At 48.8% G+C, this 22980-nt stretch overlaps 1 protein-coding gene across 2 annotated transcripts in view; it reads left to right on the forward strand.

The window, feature by feature from the left end:
* The window catches only part of LOC142905901 (dual specificity tyrosine-phosphorylation-regulated kinase 2-like), a 91519-nt gene extending 68871 nt beyond the window's left edge, over positions 1-22648 (forward strand). Inside the window, exons 8-12 of one of the 2 annotated variants that reach the window (XM_076053135.1) lie at positions 15047-15128; positions 15474-15646; positions 17099-17159; positions 17750-17867; positions 22237-22648. In XM_076053135.1, coding sequence (XP_075909250.1) covers positions 15047-15128; positions 15474-15646; positions 17099-17159; positions 17750-17867; positions 22237-22477 — 675 coding nt within the window. In that variant the 3' untranslated portion in view covers positions 22478-22648. Of the gene's footprint in view, positions 1-15046; positions 15129-15473; positions 17073-17098; positions 17160-17749; positions 17868-22236 lie in introns of those variants that run through there. The other variant, XM_076053134.1, reaches the window with a different exon arrangement.
* Positions 22649-22980: the final 332 nt, after the last annotated feature.

The following is a 22980-nucleotide window of genomic DNA, read 5'->3' on the forward strand; positions in this document are numbered from 1 at the left end:
ATGCCACTGGTTCTTCACGTTCTACAGATGTAGATGCCACTGGTTCTTCACGGTCTGCAGATGTAGATATCACTGGTTCTTCACGTTCTGTAGATGTAGACGCCACTGGTTCTTCACATTCTGTAGATGTAGAAGCCACTGGTTCGTTACATTCTGTAGACGCAGATGCCACTGGTTCTTCACATTCTGTAGACGCAGATGCCACTGGTCATTCACGTTCTGTAGACGTAGATGCCACTGGTTCTACACTTTCTTTAGATGTAGATGCCACTGGTTCTTCACTTTCTGTAGATGTAGATGCCACTGGTTCTTCACGTTCTGTAGATGTAGATGCCACTGGTCCTTCACATTCTGTAGACGAATATGCCATTGATTCTTCACGTTCTGCAGATGTAGATGCCACTGGTTCTTCACTTTCTGTAGATGTAGATGCCACTGGTTTTTCACGTTCTGTAGCTGTAGATGCCACTGATCCTTCACATTCTGTAGACGAATATGCCACTGGTTCTTCACGTTCTGCAGATGTAGATGCCACTGGTTCTCAACGTTCTGTAGATGTAGATGCCACTGGTTCTTCACGTTCTGCAGATGTAGATGCCAACGGTTCGTCACGTTCTACAGATGTAGATGCCACTGGTTCTTAACGTTCTGCAGATGTAGATGCCACTGGTCCTTCACGTTCTGTAGACACAGATGCCACTGGTTCTTCACGTTCTACAGATATATATGCCACTGGTTCTTCATGTTCTGCAGATGTAGACGCCATTGGTTTTTCACGTTCTGTAAATGTAGATGCCACTGGTCCTTCACGTTCTGTCGATGCAGATTCCACTGGTTTTTCACGTTCTGTAGATGTAGATGTCACTGGTTCTTCACGTTCTGCAGAAGTAGATGCCACTGGTTCTTCACGTTCTGTAGATGTAGATGCCACTGGTTATTCACGTTCTGCAGATGTAGATGCCACTGTTCCTTCACGTTCTGTAGACGAAGATGCCACTGGTTCTTCATGTTCTGCAGATGTATATGCCACTGGTTCTTCACGTTATGTAGATGAAGATGCCACTGGTTCTTCACGTTCTGTAGATGTAGATGCCACTGGTTCATCACGTTCTACAGATGTAGATGCCACTGGTTCTTCATTTTCTGTAGATTTAGATGCCACTGCTTCTTCACATTCTGTAGACGCAGATGCCACTGGTCCTTCACGTTCTGTAGACGTAGATGCCACTGGTTCTTCACTTTCTGTAGATGTAGATGCCACTGGTTCTTCACTTTCTGTAGATGTAGATGCCACTGGTTCTTCACGTTCTGTAAATGTAGATGCCACTGGTCCTTCACATTCTGTAGACGAATATGCCATTGGTTCTTCACGTTCTGCAGATGTAGATGACACTGGTTCTTCACTTTCTGTAGATGTAGATGCCACTGGTTCTTCACGTTCTGTAGCTGTAGATGCCACTGGTCCTTCACATTCTGTAGACGAATATGCCACTGCTTCTTCACGTTCTGTAGATGTAGATGTTACTGGTTCGTCAAGTTCTACAGATGTAAATGCCACTGGTTCTTCACGTTCTGGAGATATAGATGTCACTGGTTTTTCGCGTTCTGTAGAAGTAGATGCCACTGGTCCTTCACATTCTCTAGACGTAGATGCCACTGGTTCTTCACGTTCTGCAGATGTAGATGCCGCTGGTTCTCCACGTTCTGTAGATGTAGATGTAGATGCCACTGGTTCTTCACGTTCTGCAGATGTAGATGCCAACGGTTCGTCACTTTCTACAGATGTAAATGCCACTGGTTCTTCACGTTCTGCAGATGTAGATGCCACTGGTCCTTCACGTTCTGTAGACACAGATGCCACTGGTTCTTCACGTTCTACAGATATAGATGCCACTGGTCCTTCACGTTCTGTAGACGCAGATGCCACTAGTTCTTCACGTGTTGTAGATGTAGATGCCACTGGTTCTTCACGTTCTACAGATGTAGATGCCACTGGTTCTTTATGTTCTACAGATGTAGATGCCACTGGTTCTTCACGGTCTGCAGATGTAGATGCCACTGGTTCTTCACGTTCTGCAGATGTAGATGCCACTGGTTCTTCACGTTCTGTAGATGTAGATGCCACTGGTCCTTCACGTTCTGTAGATGCAGATTCCACTGGTTCTTCACGTTCTGTAGATGTAGATGTCACTGGTTCTTCACGTTCTGCAGAAGTAGATGCCACTGGTTCTTCACGTTCTGTAGATGCCACTGGTTCTTCACGTTCTGCAGATGTAGATGCCACTGGTCCTTCACGTTCTGTAGACGAAGATGCCACTGGTTCTTCACGTACTGTAGATGTAGATGACACTGGTTCTTCACATTCTGCAGATGTATATGCCACTGGTTTTTCACGTTATGTAGATGAAGATGCCACTGGTTCTTCACGTTCTGTAGATGTAGATGCCACTAGTTCATCACGTTCTACAGATGTAGATGCCACTGGTTCTTCACGTTCTGTAGATTTAGATGCCACTGCTTCTTCACATTCTGTAGAGGTAGAAGCCACTGGTTCGTTACATTCTGTAGACGCAGATGCCACTGGTTCTTCACATTCTGTAGACGCAGATGCCACTGGTCCTTCACGTTCTGTAGACGTAGATTCCACTGGTTCTTCACTTTCTGTAGATGTAGATGCCACTGGTTCTTCACTTTCTGTAGATGTAGATGCCACTGGTTCTTCACGTTCTGTAGATGTAGATGCCACTGGTCCTTCACATTCTGTAGAGGAATATGCCATTGGTTCTTCACGTTCTGCAGATGTAGATGTCACTGGTTCGTCAAGTTCTACAGATGTAGATGCCACTGGTTCTTCACGTTCTGGAGATGTAGATGTCACTGGTTTTTCGCGTTCTGTAGATGTAGATGCCACTGGTCCTTCACATTCTGTAGACGTAGATGCCACTGGTTCTTCACGTTCTTTAAATGTAGATGTCACTGGTTCTTCACATTTTGTAGATGTAGACGCCACTGGTTCTTGACGTTATGTAGATGTAGATACCACTGGTCCTTCATGTTCTGTAGATGTAGATACCACTGGTTCTTCACGTTTTGCAGATGTAGATGCCACTGGTTCGTCACGTTCTAAAGATGTAGATGCCACTGGTTCTTCACGTTCTGCAGATATAGATGCCACTGGTCCTTCACGTTCTGTAGACGAAGATGCCACTGGTTCTTTACGTTCTGTAGATGTAGATGCCACTGGTTCGTTACATTCTGTAGACGCAGATTCCACTGGTTCTTCACATTCTGTAGACGCAGATGCAACTGGTTTTTCACGTTCTGTAGTCGTAGATGCCACTGATCCTTCACATTCTGTAGACGAATATGCCACTGGTTCTTCACGTTCTGTAGATGTAGATGTCACTGGTTCGTCAAGTTCTACAGATGTAGATGCCACTGGTTCTTCACGTTTCTAGAGATATAGATGTCACTGTTTTTTTGCGTTCTGTAGAAGTAGATGCCACTGGTCCTTCACATTCTGTAGATGTAGATGCCACTGGTTCTTCACGTTCTTTAGATGTAGATGTCACTGGTTCGTCAAGTTCTACAGATGTAGATGCCACTGGTTCTTCACGTTCTGGAGATATAGATGTCACTGGTTTTTCGCGTTCTGTAGATGTAGATGCTACTAGTCCTTCACATTCTGTAGACGTAGATGCCACTTGTTCTTCACGTTCTTTAAATGTAGATGTCACTGGTTCTTCACGTTCTGTAGATGTAGACGCCACTGGTTCTTCACGCTCTGTAGATGTAGATGCCACTGGTCCTTCACGTTCTGTAGATGTAGATACCACTGGTTCTTCACGTTTTGCAGATGTAGATGCCACTGGTTCGTCACGTTATACAGATGTAGATGCCTCTGGTTCTTTACGTTCTGCATATGTAGATGCCACTAGTTTTTCACGTTCTGTAGATGTAGATGCCACTGGTTCTTCACGTTCTCTAGATGTAGATGCCACTGGTTCGTCACGTTCTAAAGATGTAGATGCCACTGGTTCTTCACGTTCTGCAGATGTAGATGCCACTGGTCCTTCATGTTCTGTAGACGAAGATGCCACTGGTTCTTTACGTTCTGTAGATGTAGATGCCACTGGTTCTTCACGTTCTGCAGATGTGTATGCCATTGGTTCTTCACGTTATGTAGATGAAGATGCCACTGGTTCTTCACGTTCTGTAGATGTAGATGCCACTGGTTCATCACGTTCTATAGATGTAGATGCCACTGCTTCTTCACATTCTGTAGATGTAGAAGCCACTGGTTCGTCACATTCTGTAGACGCAGATGCCACTGGTTCTTCACATTCTGTAGACGCAGATGCCACTGGTCCTTCACGTTCTGTAGACGTAGATGCCACTGGTTCTTCACTTTCTGTAGATGTAGATGCCACTGGTTCTTCACGTTCTGTAGATGTAGATGCCACTGGTCCTTCACATTCTTTAGACGAATATGCCACTGGTTCTTCACGTTCTGTAGATGTTGATGTCACTGGTTCGTCAAGTTCTACAGATGTAGATGCCACTGGTTCTTCACGTTCTGGAGATATAGATGTCACTGGTTTTTCGCGTTCTGTAGATGCCACTGGTCCTTCACATTCTGTAGACGTAGATGCCACTGGTTCTTCACGTTCTTTAGATGTAGATGTCACTGGTTCTTCACGTTCTGTAGATGTAGATGCCACTGGTTCTCCACGTTCTGTAGATGTAGATGTAGATGCCACTGGTTCTTCACGTTCTGCAGATGTAGATGCCACTGGTTCGTCACGTTCTACAGATGTAGATGCCACTGGTTCTTCACGTTCTGCAGATGTAGATGCCACTGGTCCTTCACGTTCTGTAGAAGAAGATGCCACTGGTTCTTCACGTTCTGTAGATGTAGACGCCATTGGTTCTTCACGTTCTGTAGACACAGATGCCACTGGTTCTTCACGTTCTACAGATATAGATGCCACTGGTTCTTCATGTTCTGCAGATTTAGACGCCATTGGTTTTTCACGTTCTGTAAATGTAGATGCCACTGGTCCTTCACGTTCTGTAGACGCAGATGCCACTGGTTCTTCACGTTCTGTAGATGTAGATGCCACTGGTTCTTCACTTTCTGTAGATGTAGATGCCACTGGTTCTTCACTTTCTGTAGATGTAGATGCCACTGGTTCTTCACGTTCTGTAGATGTAGATGCCACTGGTCCTTCACATTCTGTAGAGGAATATGCCATTGGTTCTTCACGTTCTGCAGATGTAGATGTCACTGGTTCGTCAAGTTCTACAGATGTAGATGCCACTGGTTCTTCACGTTCTGGAGATTTAGATGTCACTGGTTTTTCGCGTTCTGTAGATGTAGATGCCACTGGTCCTTCACATTCTGTAGACGTAGATGCCACTGGTTCTTCACGTTCTTTAAATGTAGATGTCACTGGTTCTTCACATTTTGTAGATGTAGACGCCACTGGTTCTTGACGTTATGTAGATGTAGATACCACTGGTCCTTCATGTTCTGTAGATGTAGATACCACTGGTTCTTCACGTTTTGCAGATGTAGATGCCACTGGTTCGTCACGTTCTAAAGATGTAGATGCCACTGGTTCTTCACGTTCTGCAGATATAGATGCCACTGGTCCTTCACGTTCTGTAGACGAAGATGCCACTGGTTCTTTACGTTCTGTAGATGTAGATGCCACTGGTTCGTTACATTCTGTAGACGCAGATTCCACTGGTTCTTCACATTCTGTAGACGCAGATGCAACTGGTTTTTCACGTTCTGTAGTCGTAGATGCCACTGATCCTTCACATTCTGTAGAGGAATATGCCATTGGTTCTTCACGTTCTGCAGATGTAGATGTCACTGGTTCGTCAAGTTCTACAGATGTAGATGCCACTGGTTCTTCACGTTCTGGAGATGTAGATGTCACTGGTTTTTCGCGTTCTGTAGATGTAGATGCCACTGGTTCGTCACGTTCTAAAGATGTAGATGCCACTGGTTCTTCACGTTCTGCAGATATAGATGCCACTGGTCCTTCACGTTCTGTAGACGAAGATGCCACTGGTTCTTCACGTTCTGTAGATGTAGACGCCACTGTTTCTTCACGTTCTGTAGATGTAGATGCCACTGGTTCTTCACTTTCTGTAGATGTAGATGCCACTGGTTCTTCACGTTCTGTAGATGTAGATGCCACTGGTCCTTCACATTCTGTAGAGGAATATGCCATTGGTTCTTCACGTTCTGCAGATGTAGATGTCACTGGTTCGTCAAGTTCTACAGATGTAGATGCCACTGGTTCTTCACGTTCTGGAGATGTAGATGTCACTGGTTTTTCGCGTTCTGTAGATGTAGATGCCACTGGTCCTTCACATTCTGTAGACGTAGATGCCACTGGTTCTTCACGTTCTTTAAATGTAGATGTCACTGGTTCTTCACATTTTGTAGATGTAGACGCCACTGGTTCTTGACGTTATGTAGATGTAGATACCACTGGTCCTTCATGTTCTGTAGATGTAGATACCACTGGTTCTTCACGTTTTGCAGATGTAGATGCCACTGGTTCGTCACGTTCTAAAGATGTAGATGCCACTGGTTCTTCACGTTCTGCAGATATAGATGCCACTGGTCCTTCACGTTCTGTAGACGAAGATGCCACTGGTTCTTTACGTTCTGTAGATGTAGATGCCACTGGTTCGTTACATTCTGTAGACGCAGATTCCACTGGTTCTTCACATTCTGTAGACGCAGATGCAACTGGTTTTTCACGTTCTGTAGTCGTAGATGCCACTGATCCTTCACATTCTGTAGACGAATATGCCACTGGTTCTTCACGTTCTGTAGATGTAGATGTCACTGGTTCGTCAAGTTCTACAGATGTAGATGCCACTGGTTCTTCACGTTTCTAGAGATATAGATGTCACTGTTTTTTTGCGTTCTGTAGAAGTAGATGCCACTGGTCCTTCACATTCTGTAGATGTAGATGCCACTGGTTCTTCACGTTCTTTAGATGTAGATGTCACTGGTTCGTCAAGTTCTACAGATGTAGATGCCACTGGTTCTTCACGTTCTGGAGATATAGATGTCACTGGTTTTTCGCGTTCTGTAGATGTAGATGCTACTAGTCCTTCACATTCTGTAGACGTAGATGCCACTTGTTCTTCACGTTCTTTAAATGTAGATGTCACTGGTTCTTCACGTTCTGTAGATGTAGACGCCACTGGTTCTTCACGCTCTGTAGATGTAGATGCCACTGGTCCTTCACGTTCTGTAGATGTAGATACCACTGGTTCTTCACGTTTTGCAGATGTAGATGCCACTGGTTCGTCACGTTATACAGATGTAGATGCCTCTGGTTCTTTACGTTCTGCATATGTAGATGCCACTAGTTTTTCACGTTCTGTAGATGTAGATGCCACTGGTTCTTCACGTTCTCTAGATGTAGATGCCACTGGTTCGTCACGTTCTAAAGATGTAGATGCCACTGGTTCTTCACGTTCTGCAGATGTAGATGCCACTGGTCCTTCATGTTCTGTAGACGAAGATGCCACTGGTTCTTTACGTTCTGTAGATGTAGATGCCACTGGTTCTTCACGTTCTGCAGATGTGTATGCCATTGGTTCTTCACGTTATGTAGATGAAGATGCCACTGGTTCTTCACGTTCTGTAGATGTAGATGCCACTGGTTCATCACGTTCTATAGATGTAGATGCCACTGCTTCTTCACATTCTGTAGATGTAGAAGCCACTGGTTCGTCACATTCTGTAGACGCAGATGCCACTGGTTCTTCACATTCTGTAGACGCAGATGCCACTGGTCCTTCACGTTCTGTAGACGTAGATGCCACTGGTTCTTCACTTTCTGTAGATGTAGATGCCACTGGTTCTTCACGTTCTGTAGATGTAGATGCCACTGGTCCTTCACATTCTTTAGACGAATATGCCACTGGTTCTTCACGTTCTGTAGATGTTGATGTCACTGGTTCGTCAAGTTCTACAGATGTAGATGCCACTGGTTCTTCACGTTCTGGAGATATAGATGTCACTGGTTTTTCGCGTTCTGTAGATGCCACTGGTCCTTCACATTCTGTAGACGTAGATGCCACTGGTTCTTCACGTTCTTTAGATGTAGATGTCACTGGTTCTTCACGTTCTGTAGATGTAGATGCCACTGGTTCTCCACGTTCTGTAGATGTAGATGTAGATGCCACTGGTTCTTCACGTTCTGCAGATGTAGATGCCACTGGTTCGTCACGTTCTACAGATGTAGATGCCACTGGTTCTTCACGTTCTGCAGATGTAGATGCCACTGGTCCTTCACGTTCTGTAGAAGAAGATGCCACTGGTTCTTCACGTTCTGTAGATGTAGACGCCATTGGTTCTTCACGTTCTGTAGACACAGATGCCACTGGTTCTTCACGTTCTACAGATATAGATGCCACTGGTTCTTCATGTTCTGCAGATTTAGACGCCATTGGTTTTTCACGTTCTGTAAATGTAGATGCCACTGGTCCTTCACGTTCTGTAGACGCAGATGCCACTGGTTCTTCACGTTCTGTAGATGTAGATGCCACTGGTTCTTCACTTTCTGTAGATGTAGATGCCACTGGTTCTTCACTTTCTGTAGATGTAGATGCCACTGGTTCTTCACGTTCTGTAGATGTAGATGCCACTGGTCCTTCACATTCTGTAGAGGAATATGCCATTGGTTCTTCACGTTCTGCAGATGTAGATGTCACTGGTTCGTCAAGTTCTACAGATGTAGATGCCACTGGTTCTTCACGTTCTGGAGATTTAGATGTCACTGGTTTTTCGCGTTCTGTAGATGTAGATGCCACTGGTCCTTCACATTCTGTAGACGTAGATGCCACTGGTTCTTCACGTTCTTTAAATGTAGATGTCACTGGTTCTTCACATTTTGTAGATGTAGACGCCACTGGTTCTTGACGTTATGTAGATGTAGATACCACTGGTCCTTCATGTTCTGTAGATGTAGATACCACTGGTTCTTCACGTTTTGCAGATGTAGATGCCACTGGTTCGTCACGTTCTAAAGATGTAGATGCCACTGGTTCTTCACGTTCTGCAGATATAGATGCCACTGGTCCTTCACGTTCTGTAGACGAAGATGCCACTGGTTCTTTACGTTCTGTAGATGTAGATGCCACTGGTTCGTTACATTCTGTAGACGCAGATTCCACTGGTTCTTCACATTCTGTAGACGCAGATGCAACTGGTTTTTCACGTTCTGTAGTCGTAGATGCCACTGATCCTTCACATTCTGTAGACGAATATGCCACTGGTTCTTCACGTTCTGTAGATGTAGATGTCACTGGTTCGTCAAGTTCTACAGATGTAGATGCCACTGGTTCTTCACGTTTCTAGAGATATAGATGTCACTGTTTTTTTGCGTTCTGTAGAAGTAGATGCCACTGGTCCTTCACATTCTGTAGATGTAGATGCCACTGGTTCTTCACGTTCTTTAGATGTAGATGTCACTGGTTCGTCAAGTTCTACAGATGTAGATGCCACTGGTTCTTCACGTTCTGGAGATATAGATGTCACTGGTTTTTCGCGTTCTGTAGATGTAGATGCTACTAGTCCTTCACATTCTGTAGACGTAGATGCCACTTGTTCTTCACGTTCTTTAAATGTAGATGTCACTGGTTCTTCACGTTCTGTAGATGTAGACGCCACTGGTTCTTCACGCTCTGTAGATGTAGATGCCACTGGTCCTTCACGTTCTGTAGATGTAGATACCACTGGTTCTTCACGTTTTGCAGATGTAGATGCCACTGGTTCGTCACGTTATACAGATGTAGATGCCTCTGGTTCTTTACGTTCTGCATATGTAGATGCCACTAGTTTTTCACGTTCTGTAGATGTAGATGCCACTGGTTCTTCACGTTCTCTAGATGTAGATGCCACTGGTTCGTCACGTTCTAAAGATGTAGATGCCACTGGTTCTTCACGTTCTGCAGATGTAGATGCCACTGGTCCTTCATGTTCTGTAGACGAAGATGCCACTGGTTCTTTACGTTCTGTAGATGTAGATGCCACTGGTTCTTCACGTTCTGCAGATGTGTATGCCATTGGTTCTTCACGTTATGTAGATGAAGATGCCACTGGTTCTTCACGTTCTGTAGATGTAGATGCCACTGGTTCATCACGTTCTATAGATGTAGATGCCACTGCTTCTTCACATTCTGTAGATGTAGAAGCCACTGGTTCGTCACATTCTGTAGACGCAGATGCCACTGGTTCTTCACATTCTGTAGACGCAGATGCCACTGGTCCTTCACGTTCTGTAGACGTAGATGCCACTGGTTCTTCACTTTCTGTAGATGTAGATGCCACTGGTTCTTCACGTTCTGTAGATGTAGATGCCACTGGTCCTTCACATTCTTTAGACGAATATGCCACTGGTTCTTCACGTTCTGTAGATGTTGATGTCACTGGTTCGTCAAGTTCTACAGATGTAGATGCCACTGGTTCTTCACGTTCTGGAGATATAGATGTCACTGGTTTTTCGCGTTCTGTAGATGCCACTGGTCCTTCACATTCTGTAGACGTAGATGCCACTGGTTCTTCACGTTCTTTAGATGTAGATGTCACTGGTTCTTCACGTTCTGTAGATGTAGATGCCACTGGTTCTCCACGTTCTGTAGATGTAGATGTAGATGCCACTGGTTCTTCACGTTCTGCAGATGTAGATGCCACTGGTTCGTCACGTTCTACAGATGTAGATGCCACTGGTTCTTCACGTTCTGCAGATGTAGATGCCACTGGTCCTTCACGTTCTGTAGAAGAAGATGCCACTGGTTCTTCACGTTCTGTAGATGTAGACGCCATTGGTTCTTCACGTTCTGTAGACACAGATGCCACTGGTTCTTCACGTTCTACAGATATAGATGCCACTGGTTCTTCATGTTCTGCAGATTTAGACGCCATTGGTTTTTCACGTTCTGTAAATGTAGATGCCACTGGTCCTTCACGTTCTGTAGACGCAGATGCCACTGGTTCTTCACGTTCTGTAGATGTAGATGCCACTGGTTCTTCACGTTCTACAGATGTAGATGCCACTGGTTCTTCACGTTCTGCAGATATAGATGCCACTGGTCCTTCACGTTCTGTAGACGAAGATGCCACTGGTTCTTTACGTTCTGTAGATGTAGATGCCACTGGTTCGTTACATTCTATAGACGCAGATTCCACTGGTTCTTCACATTCTGTAGACGCAGATGCCACTGGTTCTTCACATTCTGTAGACGCAGATGCAACTGGTTTTTCACGTTCTGTAGACGTAGATGCCACTGATCCTTCACATTCTGTAGACGATTATGCCACTGGTTCTTCACGTTCTGTAGATGTAGATGTCACTGGTTCGTCAAGTTCTACAGATGTAGATGCCAATGGTTCTTCACGTTTTTAGAGATATAGATGTCACTGGTTTTTTGCGTTCGGTAGAAGTAGATGCCACTGGTCCTTCACATTCTGTAGATGTAGATGCCACTGGTTCTTCACGTTCTTTAGATGTAGATGTCACTGGTTCGTCAAGTTCTACAGATGTAGATGCCACTGGTTCTTCACGTTCTGTAGACGAAGATGCCACTGGTTCTTCACGTACTGTAGATGTAGATGACACTGGTTCTTCACATTCTGCAGATGTATATGCCACTGGTTTTTCACGTTATGTAGATGAAGATGCCACTGGTTCTTCACATTCTGTAGATGTAGATGCCACTAGTTCATCACGTTCTACAGATGTAGATGCCACTGGTTCTTCACGTTCTGTAGATTTAGATGCCACTGCTTCTTCACATTCTGTAGAGGTAGAAGCCACTGGTTCGTTACATTCTGTAGACGCAGATGCCACTGGTTCTTCACATTCTGTAGACGCAGATGCCACTGGTCCTTCACGTTCTGTAGACGTAGATGCCACTGGTTCTTCACTTTCTGTAGATGTAGATGCCACTGGTTCTTCACTTTCTGTAGATGTAGATGCCACTGGTTCTTCACGTTCTGTAGATGTAGATGCCACTGGTCCTTCACATTCTGTAGAGGAATATGCCATTGGTTCTTCACGTTCTGCAGATGTAGATGTCACTGGTTCGTCAAGTTCTACAGATGTAGATGCCACTGGTTCTTCACGTTCTGGAGATTTAGATGTCACTGGTTTTTCGCGTTCTGTAGATGTAGATGCCACTGGTCCTTCACATTCTGTAGACGTAGATGCCACTGGTTCTTCACGTTCTTTAAATGTAGATGTCACTGGTTCTTCACATTTTGTAGATGTAGACGCCACTGGTTCTTGACGTTATGTAGATGTAGATACCACTGGTCCTTCATGTTCTGTAGATGTAGATACCACTGGTTCTTCACGTTTTGCAGATGTAGATGCCACTGGTTCGTCACGTTCTAAAGATGTAGATGCCACTGGTTCTTCACGTTCTGCAGATATAGATGCCACTGGTCCTTCACGTTCTGTAGACGAAGATGCCACTGGTTCTTTACGTTCTGTAGATGTAGATGCCACTGGTTCGTTACATTCTGTAGACGCAGATTCCACTGGTTCTTCACATTCTGTAGACGCAGATGCCACTGGTTCTTCACATTCTGTAGACGCAGATGCAACTGGTTTTTCACGTTCTGTAGTCGTAGATGCCACTGATCCTTCACATTCTGTAGACGAATATGCCACTGGTTCTTCACGTTCTGTAGATGTAGATGTCACTGGTTCGTCAAGTTCTACAGATGTAGATGCCACTGGTTCTTCACGTTTCTAGAGATATAGATGTCACTGTTTTTTTGCGTTCTGTAGAAGTAGATGCCACTGGTCCTTCACATTCTGTAGATGTAGATGCCACTGGTTCTTCACGTTCTTTAGATGTAGATGTCACTGGTTCGTCAAGTTCTACAGATGTAGATGCCACTGGTTCTTCACGTTCTGGAGATATAGATGTCACTGGTTTTTCGCGTTCTGTAGATGTAGATGCTACTAGTCCTTCACATTCTGTAGACGTAGATGCCACTTGTTCTTCACGTTCTTTAAATGTAGATGTCACTGGTTCTTCACGTTCTGTAGATGTAGACGCCACTGGTTCTTCACGCTCTGTAGATGTAGATGCCACTGGTCCTTCACGTTCTGTAGATGTAGATACCACTGGTTTTTCACGTTTTGCAGATGTAGATGCCACTGGTTCGTCACGTTATACAGATGTAGATGCCTCTGGTTCTTTACGTTCTGCATATGTAGATGCCACTAGTTCTTCACGTTCTGTAGATGTAGATGCCACTGGTTCTTCACGTTCTCTAGATGTAGATGCCACTGGTTCGTCACGTTCTAAAGATGTAGATGCCACTGGTTCTTCACGTTCTGCAGATGTAGATGCCACTGGTCCTTCATGTTCTGTAGACGAAGATGCCACTGGTTCTTTACGTTCTGTAGATGTAGATGCCACTGGTTCTTCACGTTCTGCAGATGTGTATGCCATTGGTTCTTCACGTTATGTAGATGAAGATGCCACTGGTTCTTCACGTTCTGTAGATGTAGATGCCACTGGTTCATCACGTTCTACAGATGTAGATGCCACTGCTTCTTCACATTCTGTAGATGTAGAAGCCACTGGTTCGTCACATTCTGTAGACGCAGATGCCACTGGTTCTTCACATTCTGTAGACGCAGATGCCACTGGTCCTTCACGTTCTGTAGACGTAGATGCCACTGGTTCTTCACTTTCTGTAGATGTAGATGCCACTGGTTCTTCACGTTCTGTAGATGTAGATGCCACTGGTCCTTCACATTCTTTAGACGAATATGCCACTGGTTCTTCACGTTCTGTAGATGTTGATGTCACTGGTTCGTCAAGTTCTACAGATGTAGATGCCACTGGTTCTTCACGTTCTGGAGATATAGATGTCACTGGTTTTTCGCGTTCTGTAGATGCCACTGGTCCTTCACATTCTGTAGACGTAGATGCCACTGGTTCTTCACGTTCTTTAGATGTAGATGTCACTGGTTCTTCACGTTCTGTAGATGTAGATGCCACTGGTTCTCCACGTTCCGTAGATGTAGATGTAGATGCCACTGGTTCTTCACGTTCTGCAGATGTAGATGCCACTGGTTCGTCACGTTCTACAGATGTAGATGCCACTGGTTCTTCACGTTCTGCAGATGTAGATGCCACTGGTCCTTCACGTTCTGTAGAAGAAGATGCCACTGGTTCTTCACGTTCTGTAGATGTAGACGCCATTGGTTCTTCACGTTCTGTAGACACAGATGCCACTGGTTCTTCACGTTCTACAGATATAGATGCCACTGGTTCTTCATGTTCTGCAGATTTAGACGCCATTGGTTTTTCACGTTCTGTAAATGTAGATGCCACTGGTCCTTCACGTTCTGTAGACGCAGATGCCACTGGTTCTTCACGTTCTGTAGATGTAGATGCCACTGGTTCTTCACGTTCTACAGATGTAGATGCCACTGGTTCTTCACGTTCTACAGATGTAGATGCCACTGGTTCTTCACGGTCTGCAGATGTAGATTCCACTGGTTCTTTACGTTCTGTAGATGTAGATGCCACTGGTTCTTCACGTTCTGTAGATGTAGATGCCACTGGTCCTTCACGTTCTGTAGATGCAGATTCCACTGGTTCTTCACGTTCTGTAGATGTAGATGCCACTGGTTCTTCACGTTCTGCAGATGTAGATGCCACTGGTTATTCACGTTCTGCAGATGTAGATGCCACTGGTTCTTCACATTCAGCAGATGTAGATTACCACTGGTTCTTCACGTTCTGCAGATGTAGATGCCACGACCGCCATCTATCGAACTTATGCACTCTCGGTTCTGAACAGCAGCAACTGGAGCATACGGACTGGGTTTGGTTCGTATCTCTGATAGTTCGCAAGCTGAACGTTCATAAGTAGAGGTAGTTACCGTACATAGACGTACAGTCCTAGAGAGTGTTCGACGCCTTGACCCCGCTGAGTGTGAATCCTCTCTCTCCCTGCCGCTCGCTCCCCATCCAGGGCAACATTCTGGTGAAAAACATCGCGAGCCGCGTTGCCAGAGTCACCGACTTTGGCTTCAGCTTCTTTGTGGACCGTCCACGTGAGTGGTGACCCTCATACACCTGCACTTGTGTGTGTGGGTGTGTGTGGGTGTGTGGGTGTGTGTGTGGGTGTGTGTGTGGGTGTCTGTGTGTGTGGGTGTGTGGGTGTGTGTAGTGGGTGTCTGTGTGTGTGTGTGTGGGTGTGTGGGTGTGGGTGTGTGGGTGTGTGGGTGTGTGGTTATGGGTGTGTGGGTGTGTGAGTGGGTGTGTGTGTTTGGGTGTGTGGGTGTCTGTGTGCGGGTTTCTCCTCCCACCCACCCACCCACCACCGCCCCCCACACACGCGCACGTACCCAGTCCACATTCACCATCACCGCCGCTGTCGCTTGCCGTCGTCCGCACAGCCTCGCACGTGGGAGGCACCCTCGTCTACGTGGCGCCCGAGGTGCTGCTGGGCTACCCGGTCACCTGCGCCGCGGACACGTGGTCCCTGGGCTGCACCGTCGCCAAGATGGCCACCGGCAGGGACCTCTTCCTCTCCTTCGGCCGCGACGACCACCTGGCATGCTGCATCGAGGTGACCGGGGAGCCTCCTTGGGGGAAAGGGGGGGGGACACCTCAAGCGGGAGACTTGGCCCAGACCGGCCCCGCAGACATCCACCCAGCCAGTCACCCAGCCAGACACCCAGCCAGCCACACAGCCAGACACCCAGCCAGCCACCCAGTCAGACACCCAGCCAGTCACCCAGTCAGACACCCAGCCAGTCACGCAGCCAGTCACCCAGTCAGACACCCAGCTAGACACCCAGCTAGTCACCCAGCCAGTCACCTGGCCAGTTACCCAGTCAGACACCCAGCCAGTCACGCAGCCAGTCATCCAGCCAGTCACGCTGCCAGACACCCAGCCAGTCACGCTGCCAGACACCCAGTCAGACACCCAGCCAGTTACCCAGCCAGACACCCAGCCAGTCACCTGGCCAGTTACCCAGCCAGTCACCTGACCAGTTACCCAGCCAGTCACCCAGCCAGACACGCAGCCAGTGACCCAGCCAGTCACCCAGCCAGTCACCCAGCCAGTCACCCAGCCCGACACACAGCCACCCGGCCAGCCACCTGACCAGTCACCCAGTCAGTCACCCAGTAAGTCACCCAGCCAATCACCCAGCCAGACACCCAGACAAATACGCAGTTACCCAGCCAGTCACCCAGCCAGTGACCCACCGACTCGCCAAACCCACCGACCGACCCACTCACCCACCCACCTACCAACCCACCTACCTACCGACACACCCACCCACCTACCAACCTATCTACCCACCTACCCACTCACCCACCCACCTACCAACCTACCCACCTATCTACCCACCTACGCACCCATAATGCTCAATGTGACAATGTCACATAGAGATCTTTTTCTGCCGTACGGCCGATGAGAAATAGCTACGTAGCTCTGTGGGCGCCTTACCTGGTTAAAGAAAAATAGTTTAGCTGTAGCTTGGGTCCCTGTGTAGGTCACTGTCCTTCTATATGAGTCTCTAGATCTCCAAGGTGCTCTCTATGGGTCTCTGTGAGTTCCTTTTGTTCTTTGTAAGTCTATGGGTCTCTATGGGTCTCTGTATGGGTCTCTGTGAGTCCCTATTGTTCTATGTAAGTATATGGGTCTCTATGGGTCTCTGTATGGGTCTCTGTGAGTCCTTATTGTTCTATATAAGTATATGGGTCTCTATGGGTCTATGTATGGGTCTCTGTGAGTCCCTATTGTTCTATGTAAGTCTATGGGTCTCTATGGGTCTCTGTATGGGTTTCTGTGAGTCCCTATGGTTCTATGTGAGTCTCTGAATCTCTGTCGGTCTCTATGCATCTATGTATGGGTCTCTAGGAGTCCCTATGTTTCTATATGTCTCTGAATCTCTATGGGTCTCTCTGTGTAACACGCGTGTAACATGCGTGTAACACGCGTGTAACATGCGTGTAAAATGCGTGTAACAAGCGTGTCTCTCTTTGTCGCTGTCTTGAAATGGTTGTGCAGATCCTGGGCATGCCTCCAAAAGAAATGGTGGAGAGATCTCGCAACAAAGAGCACTTCTTTGGTGAGTAGAAGGGTGGTGTGGTGGTGGTGTGGTGGTGGTGCTGTGTTGGTGGTGGTTCAGTGGTGGTGGTGTCGTGGTGTGGTGTGTTGTTGATGTGGTGGTGGCGATGGTGGTGGTGTGGTGGTGGGGGGGGCCTGGGGGGAGCGGTAGGGAGGAGGTGGTGGTTGGGGTTTGGGCCCACTCAATTACGACCTGGGTTGGGGTTGATAAGCAACCCAAGTATGGATAGGTGGGTCGATAGGTTGGTGGGTGGGTAGGTGGGTGGGTGAGTTGGTGGATAGGTCGGGTGGTAGGTGGGTTGAGTGGATAGGTAGTTAGGTGAGTAAGTGGGTGGGTGGGAGTCGGTGTGGGTGGGTGAGTTGATATGTTGTTGACGTGGTGGTTAGTGACACTGTGCGTGTGTCTGTCTCTCTCTCCCTGTCTCTCTCTTTATCTCTTTATGTGTCTCTCTCTGTGTCTCTGTCTCTCTCTGCCTCTCTCTCTATCTCTCTGTCTCTCTCTGTCTCTCTCCCTGTCTCTCTATCCATCTCTCTCTATCTCTCTATCTCTGTCTATCTGTGTCTCTCTCTGTCTCTCTCGCTCTCCTGCAGACCGATTCGGCCATCCTCTCTGCCCGGCCACGAAGCGTCACCCGGGAAGCATTCCCCTGCATTTCGTGCTGTGGGGATGTGGAGCTCAGCTCGTGAACTTTATCAGAAACTGCCTACAGTAAGAACAAAGACAAAGATCCCCCATGTAGCCTCTAGCAGGCTGTAGGGGCAAGTGCTGTTAGTAGTAGCGAGTAGCAGCACCTACACACAGACAAAATCCCCCATGTAGCCTCTAGCAGACTGTAGGGGCAAGTGCTGTTAGTAGTAGCGAGTAGCAGCATCTATGAAGGCCGGTGCTGTGGCACACACAGAGGGGGTGGGTGGCCAGCACCACGCCCGGCCGCCTTTGTCTCAGGGTTGGAGATGTTTACACACCGCACCAGGTACTCTTTTGAGGCTGAGTCGACCGAGGGGAGGACCAGGACCGGTTGTTCAGATAATCGCAGTCACTGGTGTTGGCTGTGAGCGGGAATCGAACACGTACACACACGTACACACACTCACACGCCACTAAGTGGCAGTGATGTCACCACGACGCTTGTGCCAGGCCATGTGCACCTTGAGGCCACGTGAAGTGTCGAACGCCCGCCCGCTGGCCGGAGGTCACGGGGCAGACCCAGGTGCCACAGGTCGACTGACTGAGATGACTGGCTGATGCACCACCTGTGCCCCCTACTGTGCCAACCTGCTGTGCTTTAGCCACCCGGCGCTCCGCTCGTTGTTGTGAGCGTCGCTCCTCCGCCCTCTGTTGTTGTTGGAGGGCGACTGCCTCCAACTGCCCAGTAGCGTCCTTCACGAGCCTCCTGCACAGAGGCCGATCTTGACACCGCTGGTACCAGTCATCAGCAAGTCCACTCAGCTCCACGTCCTCCTGTACCACGTCACTCCATCTCTTCTCTAGCCCGTGCCGTGCCCGTTTAGCCCCCTCAATCCGGCTGAACAAAAGCTGTTTCAGCATGCGGTGGCTGGGCATGCGGGCTACATGACCCAGCCATCGCAGCCTTGCCCGCCGGAGGAGCTCACCGATGGGACCTTGCCCAGATCTTTCAAGGATTTGTGAGCTCCTCACACAATCCAGTCTGGTTAAACCCAAGATGGATCGTAGGCAGGCCAGCCTAAATGTTTCTAACCGGCAAAGATGTTCCATTAGGGGGGTCCACGTTTCGCAAGCGTAGAGAAGGGAGGGAATGACGGTGGCCGAGAAGACCTGAAGCTTAGTGCGGAGCGAGAGACCAGGTAGCTTCCACACAGCGTTACGCAACCAATTAAAAGATATTGCCGCTCGACTGATTCGGAGTGAGACCTCTGCTGTTAAACTGGAGCCGGTCATAAGCACACTGCCCAGGTATGGGAAACTCTCCACTCGCTCCACAACTGCCCCATCACCGATTGGGAGTTGTGGGGGTGGAGTGTCCGATGGTACAATACCCAGGCAGGTGCTTAGTTTGGGTGGGGCTGATGGTAAGGCCCCACCTCTTAGTGGTACGCTCCAGTCTCAGCAGCAGCGTCTCCAACTCCTCCTCTGAATGAGCAGCTATTACCCAATCATCAGCATACATAACCTGGTTGAGCAATACGGAGCCATCCCTTGACCGCACCCGGGCATCGATCAGCCTCCCATTATATCTGTACCATATAGAGATTCCCCCGGTACAGCTATTGAAGGCTTCACGAACTATGTGGTCAAAATAGATGTTAAATAATGTGGGAGCCAGAGGACATCCCTGTCGCACCCCAAGGTGTACAGGTAATGGCTCTGACTCCCGGCCACGTAGTTTTACCCGGGCCCGCTCACCATCATGAAGGTCTTTAATGATCGTGAGCAGAGCGTCAGGTACTCCAAAAGCACGAAGAACAACCCAGAGCCCAGGCCTACTGATGGTATCATAGGCCTTGACCAGGTCAATAAAGCAGAGATGTAGGTCTTGTTGGAATTCCCTACACCTCTGCTGTAGCAGACGGACAGAAAATATGGCATCTGTGCAGGACCGCCCTTTCCTGAAACCACATTGGGGCTCCGCAAGCCTCTCCTCAGCGTGCCTGGCAAGGCGATGCTGAATAATCCTTGCCAGGACCTTTCCCGGCACACTGAGGAGTGAGATGCCCCTGTAGTTGTTACAGTCTGTGCGGTCCCCCTTCTTAAAAAGGGGGACTACCAGGGCATCCTTCCAATCCTGCGGAACCCGTCCAGTGGTCCAGACTGTTGTTATGATGTCATATAGGGCAGTCTGTGCACAAACGCCACCCTCCCTCAGCATTTCGCATGGGAGATCATCTCTGCCCGCTGCCTTTCCTGGTCTCAGACTCCGGATCGCCTTCAGTACTTCCTCAACAGATGGCACCTCAGCCAGCCACTCACAGGGGGTGACTTCTTCCAATATTTGAGGCACCGCAGCCTCAGCAGGGTCATCCTCACTTTGTGCCACGATGTTTTCCTGGCTGAGGGATTTTCCCTCCCCCAGGACCTCACAGAAATGCCCAGCAAATCTGCAAACCTATTCCTGGGGGTTGGAGATTAGATCACCGTTTTTTCCCCTAATGATGGTAATAGGTGTGGCGCTGCAGGTTACTTTTTTGATGGAGTTAAATAGAGATTTGTGATCACGGGCCACGGAGACAGACTCCATCTCCTCAGCAACCCGCGACCACCACCCATCCTTGCAGCGCCTCACGGCTCTCCGAACCTCCGAGCGAAGGCTGCGGTAAGCCTCCTCATTCTCTGACGTGGGATTCTGTAGCCGATGACAGTGGGCCTGTCGTTTTTTCTCAACCATCCTGAACACCTTCTCTGTCAGCCAGGGTCTCTGGGGAGGTCTGGACCGCGTACCCAAAGCAGCCATTGCAGCTGCATGAGTCACAGTCCTAAACCTCGCCCATTTCCCCTCGACATCAGGAGGAGTCGGGGACGATGCCAATCCCAGCCGCAAGCGATGATTAAATTCTCGCTTGCAACTTTCATCAGATAACTGAGACCAGGCCACTTTAGGTTGGCATGGGGTCCTGGGTGTACACCCACCACCGGAGTGGAAGAATGGCAGGCGCATCTTACATATGACTAATCAATGGTCAGAGGGCAGATCAGCTCCACGGTAGATCCTGGTGTCAAGGACATGGGCTCGCATCCGCTGGTCCGTAACTATGTAGTCCAGCAGATGTTCTTGCTTGGACCCGGCATGCATCCATGATGTTGTGTGGATGCGCCGATGCCAGAACAGCGTGTTGGTAATTACAAGCCCATGGGCTGCACAAAAATCTAGCAGCCTCCTACCGTTGTTATTGAGCTGATCTGGCCCATGCCCTTCAATCACTCCAGACCAGGTGCCAGCATCATGACCAACTCGGCCATTGAAGTCACCCAACATGATGACTCTCTCCCGAGGGGCCACTTTAGCCAGCACCTGTGACAGGAGGTCATAGAAGGCATCTGACTCATTGGCTTTGCCTGCATCCTTTCACGGATGTTCATCTTCGGTGGGGGCATAAGTAACCACGACCACCATTCCTCGCCTCCGGTTGATGGGAAGGCGAGCCCAAAGTAGCCTGGGGCTTACAGCTTCCCACACCTCACCGCCACGCTCCCACGCCCCCTTCGTTCTTTTGTTCAACAGAAGAGCCACATCCTGTTGTTTGGCAGTCTGCTGCCCCGAGTAGAGGACTGTCCACCCATCATGGTGGCAGGAGCCAGAACCGGTCCACCGGACCTCCTGAATGCCACAGAGATCCAGGCGGTACCGGTCCAGCTCCCGACAGAGGAGTGGCAGCCTCTCCTCCGCAGTGAGCGTTCGAACATTCCACGTTGCCACCCGTAGTGGTTTTTCGTTGTTTCTGGAGGAGCCCCGAGGGTAGATATTCAATCTCCTGGCTCCGCCAATTGGGGTTTGGCCAGGAGACGTCATAGACGCTTGGCCCCCCGGGGCCTCCGGCACAAGCTTATTAGCTATATACTTAATTCGCGGTTTAGTGGTAATTAATTGAAGGTGGAGGGGTTACCAGCCCCTCGCACCCGTCCAGAGCTCCCGTTTAGACCCTGTGGTGGACACAGATGCCATGAGGGGAGGAGCCAATCGAAATTGGACCTCCCCCCACAGCACTGTCCACGGCAGAGTTGCCCGTCCGGCACCACGAGGAGGTAGGGGGTTGTTTTGCCGGACGGACCTACACACACGTACACACACACGTACAGATACACACGTACACACACACGTACACACACACACGTACACACACACGTACAGACACACACGTACACACACACACGTACACACACACACACGTACAGACACACACGTACACACACACACGTACACACACACACGTACAGACACACACGTACAGACACAATCAGATCGGAACGTGACGTACGTCTAGCGAACGTCATATCCTCACCCCGCCTCACCCCCCTTCTTGTCCTTCCCCCCCCCCTCCGTGCCCCCCCTAACCCCCTCCGTGCCCCCCCTCACCCCCCTCCGTGCCCCCCCTCACCCTAGCTGGGATCCGGAACTCCGCATGACACCGGAGCAGGCGCTGGCTCACGGCTGGCTCCAGAGCGACGACACCGCCAGCCCCAGCGACGACCTCCCCACCACCAGCCGGGCCCTCCCCACCACCAGCCGGGCCCTCCCCACCACCAGCCATGCCCTCCCCACCACCAGCCGGGCCCTCCCCACCACCAGCCAGGCCCTCCCCACCACCAGCCGGGCCCTCCCCAGAGCTGTGAAGCCACGGTGAGGCTCTCTCTGTGTGTATGGGTCTCTGTGGGTCTCTATGAGTCTCTATGAGTCTCTGTGTGTATGGGTCTCTGTGTGTATGGGTCTCTGTGTGTCTCTGTATGTGTATGGGTCTCTAAGAGTATGGGTCTCTGTGAGTATGGGTCTCTGTGAGTTTCTGTGGGTCTCTATGAGTATGGGTCTCTGTGAGTCTCTGTGGGTCTCTATGAGTATGGGTCTCCATGAGTATGGGTCTCTGTGAGTCTCTGTGGGTCTCTATGAGTATGGGTCTCTGTGTGTATGGGTCTCTGCTGGTCTCTATGAGTATGAGTCTCTGTGAGTCTCTGTGAGTCTCTATGAGTATGGGTCTCTGCTGGTCTCTATGAGTATGGGTCGCTGTGAGTCTCTGTGGGTCTCTATGAGTATGGGTCTCTGTGAGTCTCGGTGGGTCTCTATGAGTATGGGTCTCTGTGAGTCTCGGTGGGTCTCTATGAGTATGGGTCTCTATGAGTATGGGTCTCTGTG

The sequence above is a fragment of the Petromyzon marinus genome, chromosome 59 (assembly GCF_048934315.1).
Source record: "Petromyzon marinus isolate PM22_M1 ecotype Great Lakes invasive population chromosome 59, UKy_Petmar_22M1.pri1.0, whole genome shotgun sequence".
In the NCBI taxonomy this organism is placed as follows: domain Eukaryota; kingdom Metazoa; phylum Chordata; class Hyperoartia; order Petromyzontiformes; family Petromyzontidae; genus Petromyzon; species Petromyzon marinus.